General features: G+C 34.5%; 1 protein-coding gene across 1 annotated transcript in view; it reads left to right on the top strand.

Annotated features, from left to right (window-relative positions):
- The window catches only part of LOC127866314 (neuronal acetylcholine receptor subunit beta-3-like), a 51,501-nt gene extending 33,795 nt beyond the window's left edge, over positions 1–17,706 (top strand). Inside the window, exons 2-7 of the mRNA XM_052406784.1 lie at positions 7,999–8,192; positions 9,335–9,444; positions 12,861–13,324; positions 14,995–15,081; positions 15,723–15,838; positions 17,115–17,706. Of these exons, the coding sequence (XP_052262744.1) occupies positions 7,999–8,192; positions 9,335–9,444; positions 12,861–13,324; positions 14,995–15,081; positions 15,723–15,838; positions 17,115–17,582 (1,439 nt within the window). The 3' untranslated portion in view covers positions 17,583–17,706. The remainder of the gene's footprint in view (positions 1–7,998; positions 8,193–9,334; positions 9,445–12,860; positions 13,325–14,994; positions 15,082–15,722; positions 15,839–17,114) is intronic.
- The last annotated feature ends 1,384 nt before the right edge of the window (positions 17,707–19,090 follow it).

Genomic DNA, 19,090 nt, shown 5'->3' on the forward strand with positions numbered 1-19,090 from the left:
GTTGATCGGCTTGTCTTTCGTCTGTTCGTCTGTAACAAATGTCGAACAAATTGCGTTACTTCGTTGGTTTGCTCTAACTTGTTCGTTTCTTGTTCGTTCGTTCGGTTGTTAATTAGTCCATTATTGTATTCCTGCATGTTTAATATCGTTGTCATGAATAATATTTCTCTTTAATGTGTTCGTTTTTCTGAGAACTATAAAGTCGGAAGCCTATTCGATGTATATGTATATTCAATCTATGATATGATGACTTACGGTTATGGGTAAGTGTTGATGCATTCATTTACAAAGCCTATATCTATTTCTTCCAGAACATAATTGCTGATCGTATAGATTTAGTAATTTGTTCACTGTAATAAAAGCCTGGATTGTGAGTTACCGTGATATTGCTGTATATTAATTAATGCGGTAATAGAGCAGCTTAGTCGTTCATAAAGAAATTGGTTCCAAATGCAAAGAATGTATTTAGAGTGTTCATTCGAATTGGTATTTTGTTGACTTCGAAAGTACTATGTTTATATCAAAGATTCATAACAATTGCTCAAAGTGTTTGAGCAATAACTTAGAAGCGTATAGTGAGGTGCATATGAGAAGGATTACCAAGAACGCAAGGTTACTGGTGTTGTACATTTACTGGGTTAAACCAACTTTTTTCTCTTTATGTTAATAGTAAAACCTCTTTATTTCAACTGCAAGTGCTATGATCATAGATGATATGCGAAATTAAGTGGGAACCCACTTACTACATATTACTCTCATTCAAGTGGTACTCAGCAATAAAATGTTGAATTCTATACACCACATATGTCCATTATTTGCAAAGTCTCGGAAAGGTTTATTAGGCAATAAAATTCTTACATTTTTCTCATCGGTATGTGTACAGCAAATTATAGCAACATATCCTTAATTGAGTCCCTATCTTTAAACAGTGTTTCCTATTAAAATTAGTAAAAAAGGCCAACACCTCGTCTTTTCCGTTTGAATGAATGAGTACCTAGTTGAAATAGATGAACAAAAACTGTTACAATCAGAATATTTTGGTTGTTATGTGCATGTTTTGCATTTTTTTACGGAAAATGTTTAGTTCTTACCGAATGTAATGATACAAAATTGTACGTCAAGTACGTTCTGGTACATGTTTCTAATCAGAGAACAATCGTTGCAACATTCTTCTTTTGAGATTTAAAAACATCGACCCCTTATCAGTATCTAGTATATAACTTTCGATTATCCTTTGGCTATAGATGTTGATTATCGACAGTTTAATATAAACTCTGTATGCTAAAATATAAAGGAGGCAACATAGTCTCAATTGTTCTATTGCAAATGCTCACGCATGCGCAAAAAGCAAATGAAAAGGTTACTGATATATTCCTTGGTTATGTCAAGCTCTCAATATATTTTTGGATCGATGAACTGTTCCGGTATATGGTCGGTTCGAAGTTTTTAAAATGGTGATGGTAATGCTGTGCAGCATTGTGTGCATATCGGGTCATACTGACAATAACATAGTGTCGAAAGTTCATTAAGAGTCATTATTGTCATGTAAATAATTCAAATGGATTCATTACGGTAAAAAAAACAAATGTGTTTTTGTCTGTGTTTTTGGCATTTGTTTTATACAGTTACTAACAAAGTCTTTGGCAAAAAAAGAATAAAGTTAATATTTCAAAAAAAAAATAAAGTTTAGCGTTTGGAGTTACTACGGAAGAACAGACGTGATGTTTCCACATTGTTTATATAAGCAAATTATGTCGTACGATATTACAATGCTGCTAATATAATATGCGTATTAATAATGATTTAAAACAACACAGAGTGGATATAAAAACTTTGGTTTATTTTTTTTCATTAATTCCATAGGCTCACACAGTATTACACCTCGATACAAGTAGTTGCCGTGTACTTGCAAAACAATCACTTACTTAAAAACAAAATTATTAATATAAAATAAATTTGCAGTAATATGAATAAATTTTGTTGCATGACGAAAGGTCTTAATGTCTAACACAATTCAAGTGGAATTGACACAACATTTAGAAAGTCTTGATTTTCCGTTTAGTGAAACGAATGCAAATGTAACAGAGCAAACACATATGAAAATTGACCGAGTCAAAGAAAAGTTTCATGAGAACATTTTATCCGTTTTATTATCAGTATGTATATACGTTTTAAAATGTTTTACGCTGAGGGAAATCTAGTATAGACAATAAATTGAGTGAATGCCAAATAAGTTTATGAAATAAGAACGTTGTTGAAAATTGCTGAAGATTGCATATTACACCTTTTCTGCAATGTCCATTCATGGTTAGAGGGATTCGTTTGGGAAAAAATACAGTATCCACGTGTGAAATACTATTGTAACAATTAAATTTATTAAATATGTCAACTTCCTAATGTTAAAATACCTAACAAAATACCAATGTAAAAATAAGTTGAATGATGTACAGTTTTATCGTTCATCGTTCACAGACATTTAATAGTAGTACAATAAGATCGCATGTTTGGTCCTCCTAACTATCATAACTAATGTCAAGAATTGCCGTTGTTCTATGCATATTAATTGCAGCCAGCACTTGATTGTGGTACATGATTGCACGGATATCCATTGTTTTGGTAAAACCGTGGTCTCGTAAGCAATAGTGTGCCATTACCCATACGTCAATAAAACATACTATTAGTAAGAACTGATTTCCTTACATGTGTACTTTGTCTGACACTTATGGAAATACTTCCCAAAGCAAGTTCCATTACCGATTTCGAATATTAATAGTTAAATACCTGTTAAGAAAAACATACATTGATTTGACTTAACGTTCATAGTTTATGTTTTGCCATACAATTATTGAATGAGATCAATAACATCCCTCGAGATATAGTTGCTGGTTTGCAATATAAGATATGCGAAGTGAGACGCGATTTATGAACAATTCGTTCAAAGTAGATGTCCAACATATATGTTTGCATGATTTGATTACAGCTCTCTAGACGCACATTAGCACAACTGGAGAGCCTCCCTAACAAAAAGTAATTAGTAAAAAGTAAAACACCGCATTACCTCATCCAAAATTCATTAGGCATCATTGATATGATAACTCTCAAAGAACGACTTTTCACATGAAAATTGTTAAATCATGGGTCTCTTCAAGAAAATGAGATAAAACAGACAAAAATAGTTTCGTTCATAAATTTTCGGCTAGGTTCACTGTGGTATCTGTAAGTCCATCGGTACGGATGAAATAATTTATTAAAAGAGGTCAATGAATGAGTAAAATAAAAAACATGTGATTGCGAAAACATATTTGAATGTAGATATTAATCAATGATAAGACATAAAAAAACTACAGTTTAATTGACTTCGAATCGAACAAAGCTGTGAAATTCGTCTTGCTTTAGTACCATTAGATTAGTCGTTACGTCGATATTTCTATATTTATTTAAAATATTGGGACTGCACTAAAACAATTGCATTAATAAAAAAATATATTATTGGTACACGATCCTGACTGATTTCAAGTGATCTGCGTTTCACATAGGACGTATATATACAGCGTGATTCCACGGCAATCTCAGGGCGTTTATTATTGAGCATGATCATGGGCATGAGGAACTATTAGTGAAAAGCGTTAGAAACAGACACACGCTGTATAATTGTGGGACATTTATAGCTAGGCATATGTTGTATGTTGGAACCATTAAATTAATGATTTTGATTTTGTCAGGAATAACACCTGTCTAGTAAAATAAAACAGATTAGAGCAAATAAAGTAGTCCTATTTAATTAACGATAACTAGCAATAACGTCTGATTACTGGTTGATATAGTAGTTAATAGTAAAACATTGTATGTTGTGGTAAGAAAGGATGTTAAAAATAAGCAAAATTTGACTTCGATTTCGATTTGGATTAATAACATTGTGCCAGCCTTGCTGTTTCATTGGAAATAGGAACCTTTAGAGAAGTCATTTGCCTGTCGTTACAAACGCAACGGTACATCATATGTTGCCAGAACATTGATGGGTCGAACCTTTTTTTCCAACCGTACGTGTATGTAACCTCTCGTCTATGTTAGAATTAATAGTTCTGTTGCTAACTTATCACTAAAGTAAATTAAGGGTGTAATCGTATTATAAATAAACATAATTTATATTATATTTGGGTTTGTACACGGAAACCTGATTAACCAATTGTTTCGACTTGTGTTTGCACGTATGTTTTGAACAAAAAAATGATTTTAACAATATTTGAATATTACGCACAATTACGAGAACTGATGTTGACGATAAGGAATTCCATATTTCTATACCAGAGTAAAAAAACAACTAAAAAAAATTTGAATGAAGTCCGTATGGGTGATATCGTTAATTGCTAGCGATCTTAGATTATAAAGTGATATTTATTGTAAAAGTCGTCAATATAATGCATGTGATATACTTACATCTTTTCTCAACGAAAATCAATAGCAATTGTTTTGACGGATTGCATGTATTTATATTTAAATCATCTATTGAGAATGCCTATATAGTAAAAATAGAAGAGCTGATACAATAGATCATTGAGGAGCACTGGCTGTAACACAGAATCTGTCTGATAATATTTCAATTGCTTTAACTAGTTTAGTAGGCTTTGTTAGATATGATGCAAAAATACTTAATATTAGAAAAATGATTTTAAGTTTGTGAACTTAAATAGTGTGATCAACTAAATCAAAATCGTTTTTTATGTCCCCTAGCTAATACTGGGGGACAAATTGTTTTTGCCTTATCCGATTGTTGGTTTGTTGATTTTTTGCGTCAAACTTCAACATTGGCCATTACTTTTGCAATATTGAAGATAGCAACTTGATATTTGGCATGCATGTGTATCTCATGGAGCTGCACATTTTGAGTGGTGAAAGGTCAAGGTCAACCTTCAAGGTCAAAGGTCAAATATATGGGGAGACTTAGTGTTTTACAAACACATCTTGCTGTGAATCAGCAAACACTGTTTTTAAATCTAAGCAATCGTCCATTTATGTTAACCATGAATCAACAAGACGTATTACAGCTGTTTGACCTGAGTGATTGTGTCTGAATCTAGATTGACGTTCATAAAGTATACATGATTCTTTTCTAAAGGAATTTAAATTATTTGAAACATTTACTTCAATTTATTTAAATAGTGTAGGTTATAACTAATTCGGGTTTAATTATTTTGATAATGTCTATCCCCATCTTTATGGAGTCGTGAAACTCTGGCTATTTTAGTTAGTATGGAAAAGATCCCCGTTTAAGGTAGCTCACCTCTAATGATTTCCCGCGATTTATTTTACGATCATTGCCGATCTTCAATGATCGGTTATTTCCGAGAGATGCATTTTTTTTTTCAAACTTCGAATTTTGATATGTGTTTACCTCATTCATTTAGAATACATTATTTTCACTATAAATATTGACTTTGATCCAATTATCATCTGAAAAATACGATTTCGCAATTCTTCAAAGATCGACGAGCCTTTTTACCTGTTTACTTATGGATATCTAATTTAAGGTTTCACTGATGTGAAGTTGTCGTGGCCGAGTGGTTAAGGCTATGGACTAGATATCTTTTGGGATCTTCCCGCGCAGGTTCGAATCCTGCCGACATCGCATACTTTTTGCGACGCGTTTGATTTCTTTTCTAACGTAATTTGATTTAATATAGCATATAAGCTAAGTTTATTGTTAAATATGTTGAAAATTGTATGCAAATCCTTCAATTTTTAAAATTAAAACAATGTTATGACTAATTGGGTAATTTACTGCTGAAAATACGAATGATGCATGTTGCATTTTTATATTTATTTCAAAAAGTAAACGGTAAATATGTCTATTTCTTGGTATTTTTGCTGTATATAGTGTTTCTATAAAAACTAAGTTTAAAATATAACTTAAATGATACTATTTTTAATTTTATGACACTTTGTTTTTAACCGACCCAATATTTACTTTGCTGAAATCACTTACGTTTCATGGCGCTATTCCATAGACAAAATTTGTAAAAAATAGATGTCTGTAAAAGAATATTTATTTCATCTTGTTTAAATTTTAAACACCTTTACTGCATCTGCTCACACCTACTGCATGCCCATATTTGGAAATTTGAATGAATTATGGAACTTTTATATACCCCAGGGGTGAAAATAAACTGGACAAAAGCCGAGCGTGCGAGTGGTTTTGAAAAAATCGGTATATTTTTTTTAAGCATGGAAAGCCTACCTACAAATTTGCATGTAGTTCAGTGAAATGATGCTGATTAAGAAAATAATTAATTAAATTAAATTTGGATATGTGCCCATTAGGGGTGCGCTACCTTAATTTGTTCAATTGTTTTTAGAAGCTTATGATTGTTCAACATTATTTTTCACATTGTGAGAATATACGGTAATAATTGTTGTTTAGTGAGTGAGTTTATTTACTCGATATGGCTTTTTATATTCAAGGCGTTACAACCGATGGTCTAATGTATCGTCCAAGAAACGTTATAAACATTCAAAGTTTTCTGTCTTTAATTCTGTTGTTGTTGTTTTCTTATTTTTATTTTTTAGAGATATAGAGATTAATGATTAAATGTTTATTTACTGAACTTTTAAAGCAATACATAATGCTTTTTTAAGTGAATAAACTGATATTCGCTTATGACACTCTGTATTCAGCGCTGATGAGTTATTATTCATGTGTGTTACATATAATGATGTGATGACTAACAGAGTAAGAGACGCGACAATTAAAGAGTGTTTTATTATTTATAACTTGTTCATCCGTATGGCTGTACTAATAAATATGTAAAAATGACTATGTTACGTGCAACAAAAAAGACAAAACACAGAATCCAATCCCGAACACACTTCGATCTCGGAACTAGTAACATTTAACATTCTCTATTCTTTACTTAGTTTCAAACAATTACTGCGCTGTTGTGGGTTCCGCTAGGGAAATTTCTACAAGTTTTATTTCTTATTAATGAAGTGACTGTCCCGAGGGTCCGAAGAAAACTAATTTTGAGCTATAAACGTCCCGGAAAATCACTCAATTTGGGCGGAAAAAAATTATGCCTCCCCCGCACAAATGTTCATGACTATCTTTTTATAGAGTACCAATGAACATGTTAGTTAAATTTTAAGAACGTTTTATATTATTTATAAAGCTATTTACATCTCAAGATATTTCTCTTATTTAAGAAAAATTGTTTGGGCTGTACGTAATTAGTTGGCGGCTGAAACAAAGCGGCGTTCTTAAATTACGCATTTATTGTATCTGTCCCTAATTCATTCATTCATATATATATTAATCTCTTTATTCATTCATTCATTCATTCAATCATTCATTAATTCATTCATTATGTAACACGTTAATTCATTCATTTGTTCATTCATCATCGGCTCACATTTCGTTTGGTTATACCAGTAGTTCTTTTGCATTTCTGAGGAAAGTGATACAAACTTGAACGGCGAACCTTAGTATTGCAATTCTGACGTATGATAAACAGTAAGCGTAAGTTCCCTCATTTACATGCAGATTGTAAATATTCATATTAATAAATCAACGTTAACTACGAAGAACTGGTGGTTATTATCTGTCAACCCATTAATGCAGCAATTGTGATGAAGGAATATATTTCAAATGCTGAAAAAATTATTAAAACCATTCGAGGCTAATCATTGCACTATATGCTTAAGTAGTACGGATTTACGGGAAAATTAAAACAACAAGAATTGAAGAACGTGCATGATTTAGTAGAACGCAATTGAAAAGAGAGATATTATCTATCGTCCATCCTTGGTATCGTTTATAACGCGTTCGTTAATGATACGTATACAAATTTAATTTATTATTAGTGACGTTGTATCCAAATCATAGAAAGTTAAAATTCAACTTAAGCAAAAACGATACGAAAATTACTTAAAATCAAGGGTAATAGATACTTTCTTTTGTAAAGTGTTTTTACTGATCTTTAGCATCTAATGCCTCTCTCCTTCCAGCTTTCAAAGAAACGTGTCACGAGAAGCGACTTATCCGGACGTTACTGTCTGAATATGAATCCCGTGGCCGGTTGGGGCGGCCCATCGACCAGGAGAACAACACGCTGGACGTCTTCTTCGGACTCACGCTGATACAGATACTGGACCTTGATGAGAGGAACCAGGTGCTCGCCACGAACGTGTGGGCATCATATGTTAGTATACTTGACATGAGGTTTTAAAGATTTACAAACATGAATGGGTATCGTGTAGCCCGGTTTTTTAACCGATCTTTCCTCGAACTTGTTTATGTATGTGATGCTGTGTAAGAACGATGGAACAAGACAATTAGATCTCTGATTGTGGGTGGTAACGATAATGGAGATGCTACTTCTTACGCAAACGCTGCTGTAAGCGGTTATGATACAAATCAGTGGGAAGAGTTGTATGAGTTCGTCATCAGATTATACAGATAATCATGCTTGGAATAGTATACATAGTTGTGGTTGTTAAGTTACATTATAGTATGTAGTATAAGCTTTATTTGTATTTGGTTATATTTGATACAATTATATGGATAGTTTTGATGAGCAAATAATAGTATGCTATCTTTTTATGTTACCATAAACGAATCAAGATATAAACATAATCTAATTATGCATTATTGGATTTTTACAATATTGTTTTTCCCATCGCTCGCGATTCTTACCAGCAACAGATGAGAGCAATAAAAAAACAACCTCGTCTCGTCGAGGGGAAACACAGAATATCCATCATTTTTCAATTGTGAGTGAAATGATTTTGTCTGACGGAAAAGCAACCGTACACAATAGAAAACAGTGTAACTTTACGGCATACGTATACAAAGCATTTCAAATATATATTGAACATTCTTCAGCAATACACGTCGTTAGGTGTGTTCATGTTCTTCGCGCTTCGCTTATGTTTACATAGATATTTTTGGTATATAAGAGATTATATTGCATGTGTAATGAATTATCCGATGATTTATCCACTACGACAACAATGTCATAATCAAAGAACATCAACCCTCTCTATTTTCCTATCAACTCAAATTAGTCTTGTTCTGAGAAAACTGGGCTTAATGCATGTGCGTAAAGTGTCATCCCAGATTAGCCTGTGCAGTCCGCACAGGCTAATCAGGGACGACACTTTCCGCCGTAACTTGATTTTCGGTAAGGAGGGACTTCCTTGAAATTTAAAATATCATAAAAGCGGAAAGTGTCGTCCCTGATTAGCCTGTGCAGACTGCACAGGCTAATCTGGGACGACACTTTACGCACATGCATTAAGCCCAGTTTTCACAGAACAAGACACAAATATTGTCTTCTTTTAGGCCTGGCACGACCGGTATCTGAGTTGGGATCCCGAGCTGTTCGGTAACATCAGCAAGGTTCGAGTCCCAGCCAGCGCCGTGTGGATCCCGGACATCAAACTTTACAACTAGTAAGTGTACGATTAAAGAGACAACATTGTTATCAAATGAGTCTTGTTCTGTGAAAATTTGGCAAATTGCATGTGCGTAAAGTGTCGTCCCAGATAAGCCTGTGCAGTCCGCACAGGCTAATCAGGGACGACACTTTCCGCTTTAACGGTATTTTTCGTTAAAAAGATGTCCCTTTTTACCAAAAATCTCGTTTAAGCGGAAAGTGTCGTCCCTGATTAGCATGTGCGGACTGCACAGGCTAATCTGGGACGACACTTAACGCACGTGCATCATGCCCAGTTTTCTCAGAACAAGACACAAAAAGTAACACTAATAAGTTTTTTTCCTAGGACAAAATCATTTTACTAATAAGCGTAAGGCTAGAGAAACTGCACTGTTATCAAGCTTAGCAATCATTTAGTGTACGGCTATACAAACATCTTATTATCAAAATGTATTTTAACTAGAATGCATAGGAAAATAATCACACTTGAATATTAGATAAAGTAGATGTGATCTTTGTATTTTTAGCATCTTTTTATAACGAAGGATTCAACTAACAGCATTCAGCACCGAGAATCACCCCTTGACAACTATCGAAATACGTAAACATGTACTGTTGTTATAATATAATAAATGCATAGTGTTAATTAAAGGCTTACACAACTTGTCTAATGGTATTTATGAGTTGTGTCACTTGAATTGTGAGTTTTCAATATTAACAGGGTCGTTACCTATATATTCCAAGGATAACGCCTTTAGCATTATAGTGTAACGTGTTTTAAGTTTACAATTACATATACATGTAATATATCCAACAATTATCAAATTGTGGCACACAAAACTGCGATGAGTCGATTAATTAAGATTCCGTGCACGATCTAGCTGTTATGTAAGTAAGGTTAATAGCAAGCGCGTTTGCTAATATGCACATTTGATTCTAAGATGTTTTCATTCGAATAAAATCATGATACTGTGTTGTTGTATAATCCCATCTGCTCTTATACTATAAAGACTTTATATGTTCGATGAACATGCTATATTTCCCTGATTAAGACATTTACATTTTATTCGTGAAACACGTATCTTATCATTTGTAGAGATTCCCTCATCAAGAGTTATTATATCGTGATATCATGATGATAAAACCATGCCAACGCTTTCCTATAAGCCACCACTGTTTATGAAAATCACACCTGTGGTTACACATGGGAAATATATCTCACATGGACAAACAATGTAGAGAAATAACATAAATAGAGAATCTCGACCTTTCGTATCATTTATCTCATAAGCAGCAAACACCAATTGAACAAAAATAACAACTACTACTACTATTCTTCAGGTCATAATATACTATAGTTTCCCTATATAATTCAATGTAAAAGCGACAACTTTAAGCGAAAATAAATGCATCATTTTGCACAGAGAGACCCCCAATAACCATACCTTTTCTTAAAGGCCATTCTAAGCGGAATGGATTTATGCAATAACAAAGATATGTCATGTTTAATCCAAGAAAGTACTTGACACTAATCAAAATCGTCTGTTTTTGCAACTTTTTTTTCGGCCGTTTTTTAGTGGAGTGTAACCTTTTTCAGTGCAATGCTTTACTATTGTCTTCAAGTTTATCATATTTTAGGGATTCAGAAGTGAACACCTATTTATGCCCTAGCATTATCTCCGAAAGATAAAACCAGAACAATAGCTTAAAGTGTAAAACATGCATTCCTGTCAACTATGCTTTTTTATAGAGAGTACAGCCCTACACGAAACGATTATTTAGTATACTGTAACCTTCACGTAGGCACACACAACAACAACAACAACAACAACAATTGAAATCTCCTCTTATATGCACGCACAACAACACCAACAACAACAACTTCTACTACTACTTCTTCTACTACTACTACTACTACTATTACTACAAATACTACTGCTGCTGCTACTACTACTACAACTACTTATGCTACTACTAATACTGCTACTACTACCACTACTACGACTACCACTACTACTACTACTACTACTAATGCTACTACTAATACTGCTACTACTACCACCACTACTACTACTACTACTACTTATATTACTACTACTACTACAACTGCATAGTGTACTACTACTATTACTATTACAACTACTATTACTACTACTGCTGTTGCTGTTGCTGCTGCTACTACTACTACTACTACTACTACTACTACTACTACTACTACTTCTACTACTACTACTTCTACTACTACTACTACTACTACTACTTCTACTACTACTACTACTACTACTACTACTAATACTACTGCTGCTACTTCTACTAATGCTACTACTACTAATGCTACTACTGCTACTACTTCTACCACTACTACTACTAAAACACCCACTACTACTACTACTTCTATTAGTACTACTACTACTACTACTTCTACTACTACTACTACTGCTACTACTACTACTACTACTACTACTACTACTACTACTACTACTACTACTACTACTACTACTACTACTTCTACTACTACTACTAATACTAATACTGCTTCTACTACTACTACTTCTACTACTACTACTACTGCTTCTTCTACTACTTCTATTACTTCTGCTACTACTACTGCTGCTGCTGTTGTTGTTGCTGCTGCTACTTCTACTACTAATACTACTACTACTACTACTGCTGCTACAACTTCTACTACTACTACTACTACTACTACTACTACCACTTAAATTTATACTAATATAACCACTAATAGCACCACAACTTCTCCAAACTAAATATTAAGAACTGCTTTTGTTAAAAAAATATAACGCACTCTGGATTGGGCATCTTCCATTTTGCAACTTGTATATAGTTGAATGATGAGGAATAATATATGATAAAACTTGACTTTGGTTGTCTACAAATGTTTCACTGAATTTGTTTATGCAGATGGTAATTAAAATCTGCTCTCAAGTACTGGACATGCCCTCATTTGGTAGTATGGTTGAATCTGTAAATAGAAGATGTTATGTAAATAGGACTATGAGAATGATAATCGTAAGGAAAGGTCAATGCGGCAAGAAATTACACTGCACGTAAGACAGATTCCACGAACCAGTGGAGGTTTTGTCAAGGAGTGTTCATGCATTCACCAGTATCCGATACCTTAATGAGTCAAAATTAACAGGTTTGGCTTTCAAATGTACAATTTTGAATAAACAATATCAAGTAAAGATAGACAAATTGGTCTCATGTGGAGAAAATAACTTCATTCATACATTTGTTTTTATTGTTTTTTTTTATATATATTGTATTCTGTCATATCCAGTAAATAAATGGATTTATGACTGAAGATCTATACTGTAGTACTGTCAGAAACTGTCTTATTCAGTCGATTACATATTTTGCAGCAGCATTATGGCCAACTAGTGTCTTTCAAAAATGTAACATTGTTTACAGCGCCGATGAGCGGCTGGAGGAGCGGCGTGACGCCTCTGTTGTCCTGCAGCATGACGGAGGCGTTCAGTGGCTGCCACAGGCAATCTACAAGAGCTCCTGCTCCGTCAACATTCAGTACTTCCCGTTCGACATGCAGGTCTGCAAGATGAAGTTCGGCTCCTGGACGTACGACGGTAGCAAGATCAACCTGTCTCTCCTACATGCCGACATCGCCGCCGGATTTGACTTGACCGAGTATATCGAAAACAACGAATGGACGATCGTGTCGTCGGCGGCAAAACGGAATGTGATAAAGTACGCGTGCTGTCCGGGGGAGCCGTTCATTGACATCACGTTCGAGCTGCAGATGCGCCGACAGCCGGCCTTCTACAACTATATCCTCATTCTGCCATGTATTTTGCTGTCATCCTTGACGTTGGTTCTGTTTTGGCTGCCACCGGAAACGCCAGCAAAGATGCAGCTTGGTTTGCGCCTACCTTTTATATTATTGTTACTTAAATGTGAATGTCAGCTTTTGAAATCCAGACGGTGTCATCACGCACGTGCAATACGGCTAAAGGCCCCCTCTAAATTTTAAAAGAACGATCTTTGCTAGTTTAGTACGACCGTATAATGTAAGCCATATAAGTTCCATACTTGACTTCACAAATTATGTATAGCTATTGGCGGAAACATTATAATTTATGCAGACCCCTATGCTTATCAGTGATTTTTATCTTAAACGTCATGAGAAAATAGCGGTTTGTTCTTAAAATTTTATGTTTATACAGTTTCACATTAGCTTAATGTAATTTTTACGGTGAAGAAGTCAGTATAAACTATTGCATGTGACAATTAGTATCGTCCCTAATGAAAAAAGACCAAAAGGCACACCTTATCAAACTGCTTTTATTTCATTCTAACTGCTTTTATTGCAACCCAAATTGCCTGCACGTGATGATATGTGTTTATTAACACACGATAAGCTAATTTATAGGAAATATAGCTAGTAGATGTGTCATATCTCTGATCCGTTTTGGATTCGAATATTGGTGTGTGCAAGGTGATGAATGACAAATGTGTCACATTAAGCAGCGATGTAGTATATAAGGTATTACCTACTGTATTGCAACACTTAAAGTCGACATGGTAAGGAGCGTTAACGTAGCGCGCGTATAGTAAATAATACAATGACGTGTAATTTTCAATAATCCAATAAAACCCATTGTCACTTCACATAATCAGCATGCAACGATTCGTTGTTGTATGAGCGAATGAAATCAAGTTAACACTAAAATATCTTTAATTAAGTTTTATTTTTTATACAACCATAACATCGATTTATAAGCCATTTGCATTATTGCATGAATCAAAACCGTGTTAAACACGATCAGTTTGAGGCTAGTAAAACTATTTTAAACGTACAATCAAACCATGATTTTTGTGTTGGAATGTTTCTTAACGCGTTTCTAACATGCACACATAAATGTATAGAGAAAGCATTTATCAAAAGATTTGTTATGATAAACTGACATGCTAGTAAGCTCATGTTTATTGTAAACAGTTTGTGTGTCGGCTTAGCACTAATCTCTCCCGGATTATACAAGAAATTATGTTAGTTTTATCTGCATATCCATGGAGTGTGATGTAAGGGACGCTGTGACCTCTTCTGAAAACTTAATGCTTATAACAGTTTAGTAGAATTATAATTTTTAAATGTTTTTTTACGGTATTCATTACTACAATTGGTCACGTAACTTTGTTTTCTCCACATAGGCATACATAAAAATGCATTCAGACCAGATGAAGGAAACACCAATATTAAGTTAACCCGTCCAACATTAGTTATTATGACGGAAAAGTATTTACATATTCCTCTTCGGTTACGGGTATAACAAATATGGTTGTTTGATTATTGCGATTAGTACATGTATTTCATAATGTATGTTTTTTTATCAAATGGGGCTTAATGTAAGTGCGTAAAGTCATGGAGGACACTTTCCGCTGTTTGGAATTTTTCGTTGAAAGGAAGTCAATTCTCAGCGAAAATAAAGCTAAGGCGAAAAGTGTCTTCCCTGATAAGCCGGTGCGGACTGAACATCTATTAAGCCATGTTTTTCTGAGAGGCTTATATTTTTGTTTTTCTATGTTTCAGGTATGAACATCTTTGTGGCGTTCTTTGTGTTGTTGTTGCTGTTGGCCGAGTCAACACCCCCGGCGTCTTCTTCCATACCACTCATAGGTTAGTCACGTGATACTCATATAGCGTTGACGGGTGTTGGTTCGTACTGGCAAAGACTATAGGTCTTTGGTATTGGCGTAAAAACGTCCGTACAGTTGTTCATTTCCAATTTCCTCTCCAAACTTATAATTTACGGATTTTAACATTATTATTTAAATGGTAAAAATAGGAAGGCGATGACTTACGTACAAAACACAAACGTAATTGCACAGAGACGGTATTAATATCTGAAACACATATATAACAATGTTTTGTCGTGTTGGGTTTTATCGCCGTTTTCAACAGTAGTCAGTCAAATCACGGCGATAAGTTGACCAGCTTACATCTTTGTTGGGTCAGCTGGTTTACGTGTAATAAGTGTACCGCCCTTCTTGAATCAGAGGTATGGAAGAATGGCGGTAGAAGGTGTTTCATGACTGATCCCATACAGGTTATTAGGCCGCGCCGACAACAAATGTAATTAAATTGACATACTAGTATAAGAAATGATTGTGTTGAAAATGTTTAAAACGGTTAATATGCAACTAATTTTATTTTCATGTATACTATTTTTAGTTCTCATACAAAATATAATAAACATGATAACAAGCGCTTCTGACGTACATATAATCATGATTTCTTTGCTTCGTGACACATTGCAGGTGCCTACTATTGTCTCAACATGATTCTCATCACCTTGTCTGCCTTCCTGTCGGTTTTTGTTGTCAACCTATACTTCCATGGAGCGCGCAGTGAGGTACCGTGGATTGTTAAAAAGGTACGTCATTCACGACGCTATACAAACCGTTCATGTGAACCTGATGAATGAACACAATGAAATCCAATTTCCGTAGCATAAACGAGTAAAATTGATATGTTTGAAGTGTAAATATTTGCTCTCGAACGACCGTTGTCTGTGAGATTCTTATTTTGACATTTGGCATACAAATTAGCCATTAGGCACATTCTACAAATGCAAACATTCGCGCATATGTTTTTTTTTGTGTCTATGAAATTGTAATCATCTTAAAAAAAGGTTTGCACGAAGATGACTTAAATATTTACTCTTCGTCGCTTCCGTTCTCTTAGTATGACTTAACAGTTAATTTACCATGGATTAATCCATAACACTGTTATTGATCATTTTGCATGATAATCTGGTTCTTTGCTGTCATTGCTGTTTCATAGCGGCATGTAAGTGTCGCATTGAATATCACGATCAATCTTGAGATGATGTTCACGCAATGTGTCCAAGTTCACAACTTATGTTTTTTTGGAGCCACGTTATGCGAAAATGGGATTTATGTCATTTTCGACCAGGGTAGCTCCATGCAAGTCTGCGCTTTATAGTCACATTGAATCCCTGTTACAAAGTAAAATAATGTATTATGGTCTCATAAGCGGACAGAATTACATGACTGCACAAAATGCGCAGACTAGTTTAGAGTTACGTTGATTTAAGAAGATAATAAACCGAGACACGCTATTAAATCTTGAACCTTCAGAGAGTTCAATGAGCCTAATTTTTTCTGCTTCAGTAATGCTTTATACAAAATTTGTTCAGATGTAGGCAAACTTAGATTAGTTTGGGGAAAAATGATATTCAGATGGGAAATAAACATAAAGTTCAATAAGAAATCCTTTACACAGACTGTCATGTGTAAAATTAAAAAAAAAACACGTATAAAAGACGAGACGAAACCACAAAAAGTAGTGTGCACGTAAGCATTTTTTCTAATGTTAAACAAGTTTCTTTGAAAAAATATTTTAGGAAAAAAACTAATTAGGTGTTTATTTTATTTTTTAATCAATTCTACAGATCTATATTTGGTCACCATTGTGTGTGTTTTTCGCAAGAAAACGGCTTAATAAACTTTGTATTTAATTATTATATGTCGGAAGGAGACATAAAAACCACACAAACATATTTATCGTTCAACGTTGGTTTTCAATTTCTTCATTTTTTGAGAATAACAAATGAGTTGAGTTCAACGAATGCGAGTCAAATTTTGGAATGTTGTCTTTTGATGCTGACGCTTTCAATTGTGTTTTAGATTGTCATCGACCTAATGGCAAGAGTCTTCTGTATGCGTAGTCACGTGCGTGAATTCTCGGACATCAGATCACGTGACAAAACCTACACTGACCTTCCGCTTCTGAGTGATATCCACTTCAACAATAGCACCGAGATGACCCATACGAACGAAGTAGCACCGGTGGAGGACCGTCCATTCCCCAACTCAAAGGCGTTCACAACCGGAAGCACGGACCTTACTGAGGAGTCGCGCTGGCTGGCGGTCGTAAAGCGCGACATCCGGGAGATCCGCGATCATTGCTCATACATGATGGGCAAGCAGGTGAAAACGGAGCGGTCGGACAAGATCACCAAGAATTGGCGGCTAGTGGCGATTGTGCTCGACCGGTTCTTCTTCTTTATCTATCTAATTATCATGGTTGTCTCGGTAACGACCGTGTTTGACTTTGTGATATTTGGGAAAGACGGCAACAGCAGCTCGGATTGATGACTCTTGGACTCTCGAGCGTTTTGAATAAAACAATATTTATGAGAAAATAGACCAATCAAATTACGTTTTGCCCATAAACTAAATAAATAAAACGTATGTTTTTATGTATGTATGTATATATGTATGTGCATGCGTGCGTGCGTGTGCCTGTGCGTGCGTGCATGTGCGCATATGCATGTTTGTTTGTATGTATCATTATTATTACTTTTATTTTTGTGTTTATTTAGTGTGTTTTTTATTCACGATTTAGTTCAATTAAATATATGCAACATTAATAATTAATCGAGACTGTATAATATGTAATGCTGACATATAGATAATTACATCTCAGTATTTGTGATTAGCGATAAATCATGTCCGAATGGCAAACATGCGTTTATTGTTGATGAGGCACTCAAAGGATTGAGACCAACAATCATTGTTTCTCCTTATGTCGGCGACATTACATCTGATGGCGTCAACGTCGGAGTCACTATTTTTAACTGCCCAATTATCACAGATTAAATAACTCAAGGAGTGCAATAAGTATAGATTATTATATGGAGAAAGTGTGCCTTTAGTGGTTATTGGCACACTTGGTGAGTTATTTGCACGAGGGCTTTAGCCCGAGTGCAAATAAACAACAAGTGTGCCAATAACCACTAAAGGCACACTTGCTCCATATAATGACCTGTTTATTGCATATGTTTATCATGTGTATACATATGTCGACTCGTGTATATCGAAATTAATAATTAATATCGTGTATATCGAAATTAAAAGAGCTAATTAATATCGAAATACAAACATAATTTAATATAAACGACACGCTTACCTCAATGACAACTTTAAATCAATATTTATAACAATACAATGAAATTGAAACGACTTGCACCTACTGTACATTTTTTATTTTTTCACCACTTTATCAAAACTTATTTTAAACCACACAATTTTATTGTATTCCTATCGAAGTTTACATTTATGAACAATAAACACGCAATGCAAAATACATTTTGCATTTGTTCAATGATTTAAACAAATATTTTACTGTTATAAAAACAACACGTCCAACATGTCCTTAAAATCCGGATAGTTTAACTCAAACTAGTGTGTTTCGTCAGAGAAATTACGTCATACAACATATGTCATAATTGCGCTATCAGTTGCATGAAAAAGAAAGTACGGAAAGCCCGTTTTGAGAAAAAAGCGATTCCAAAACCCGTTCAGATGCCGTTTTGTTTTAACGCTCCGGTTGCCAATGACGTAACGTCAACTAGTATTATTGCATATATTACTATATTTAGTAACAAAATTTGCCGTTTTTTTTTCGCGAATGACTCGTGAAAATCTCGGTATTAAGCAAGTGTGCAAATAACCGTTTATTGGCACACTGTGCCAAAATCGGTTATTTTCAAACTTCCGGTTATCTCGCAGCAACGGCGTATCGTCGACACGAGTTGACGTTACGTAATTGGCGACCGGACTGAACGTAAAATAATATATGAAAAGAGATAATGGGAATA

Source organism: Dreissena polymorpha, chromosome 2 (genome assembly GCF_020536995.1).
Source record: "Dreissena polymorpha isolate Duluth1 chromosome 2, UMN_Dpol_1.0, whole genome shotgun sequence".
NCBI lineage: Eukaryota > Metazoa > Mollusca > Bivalvia > Myida > Dreissenidae > Dreissena > Dreissena polymorpha.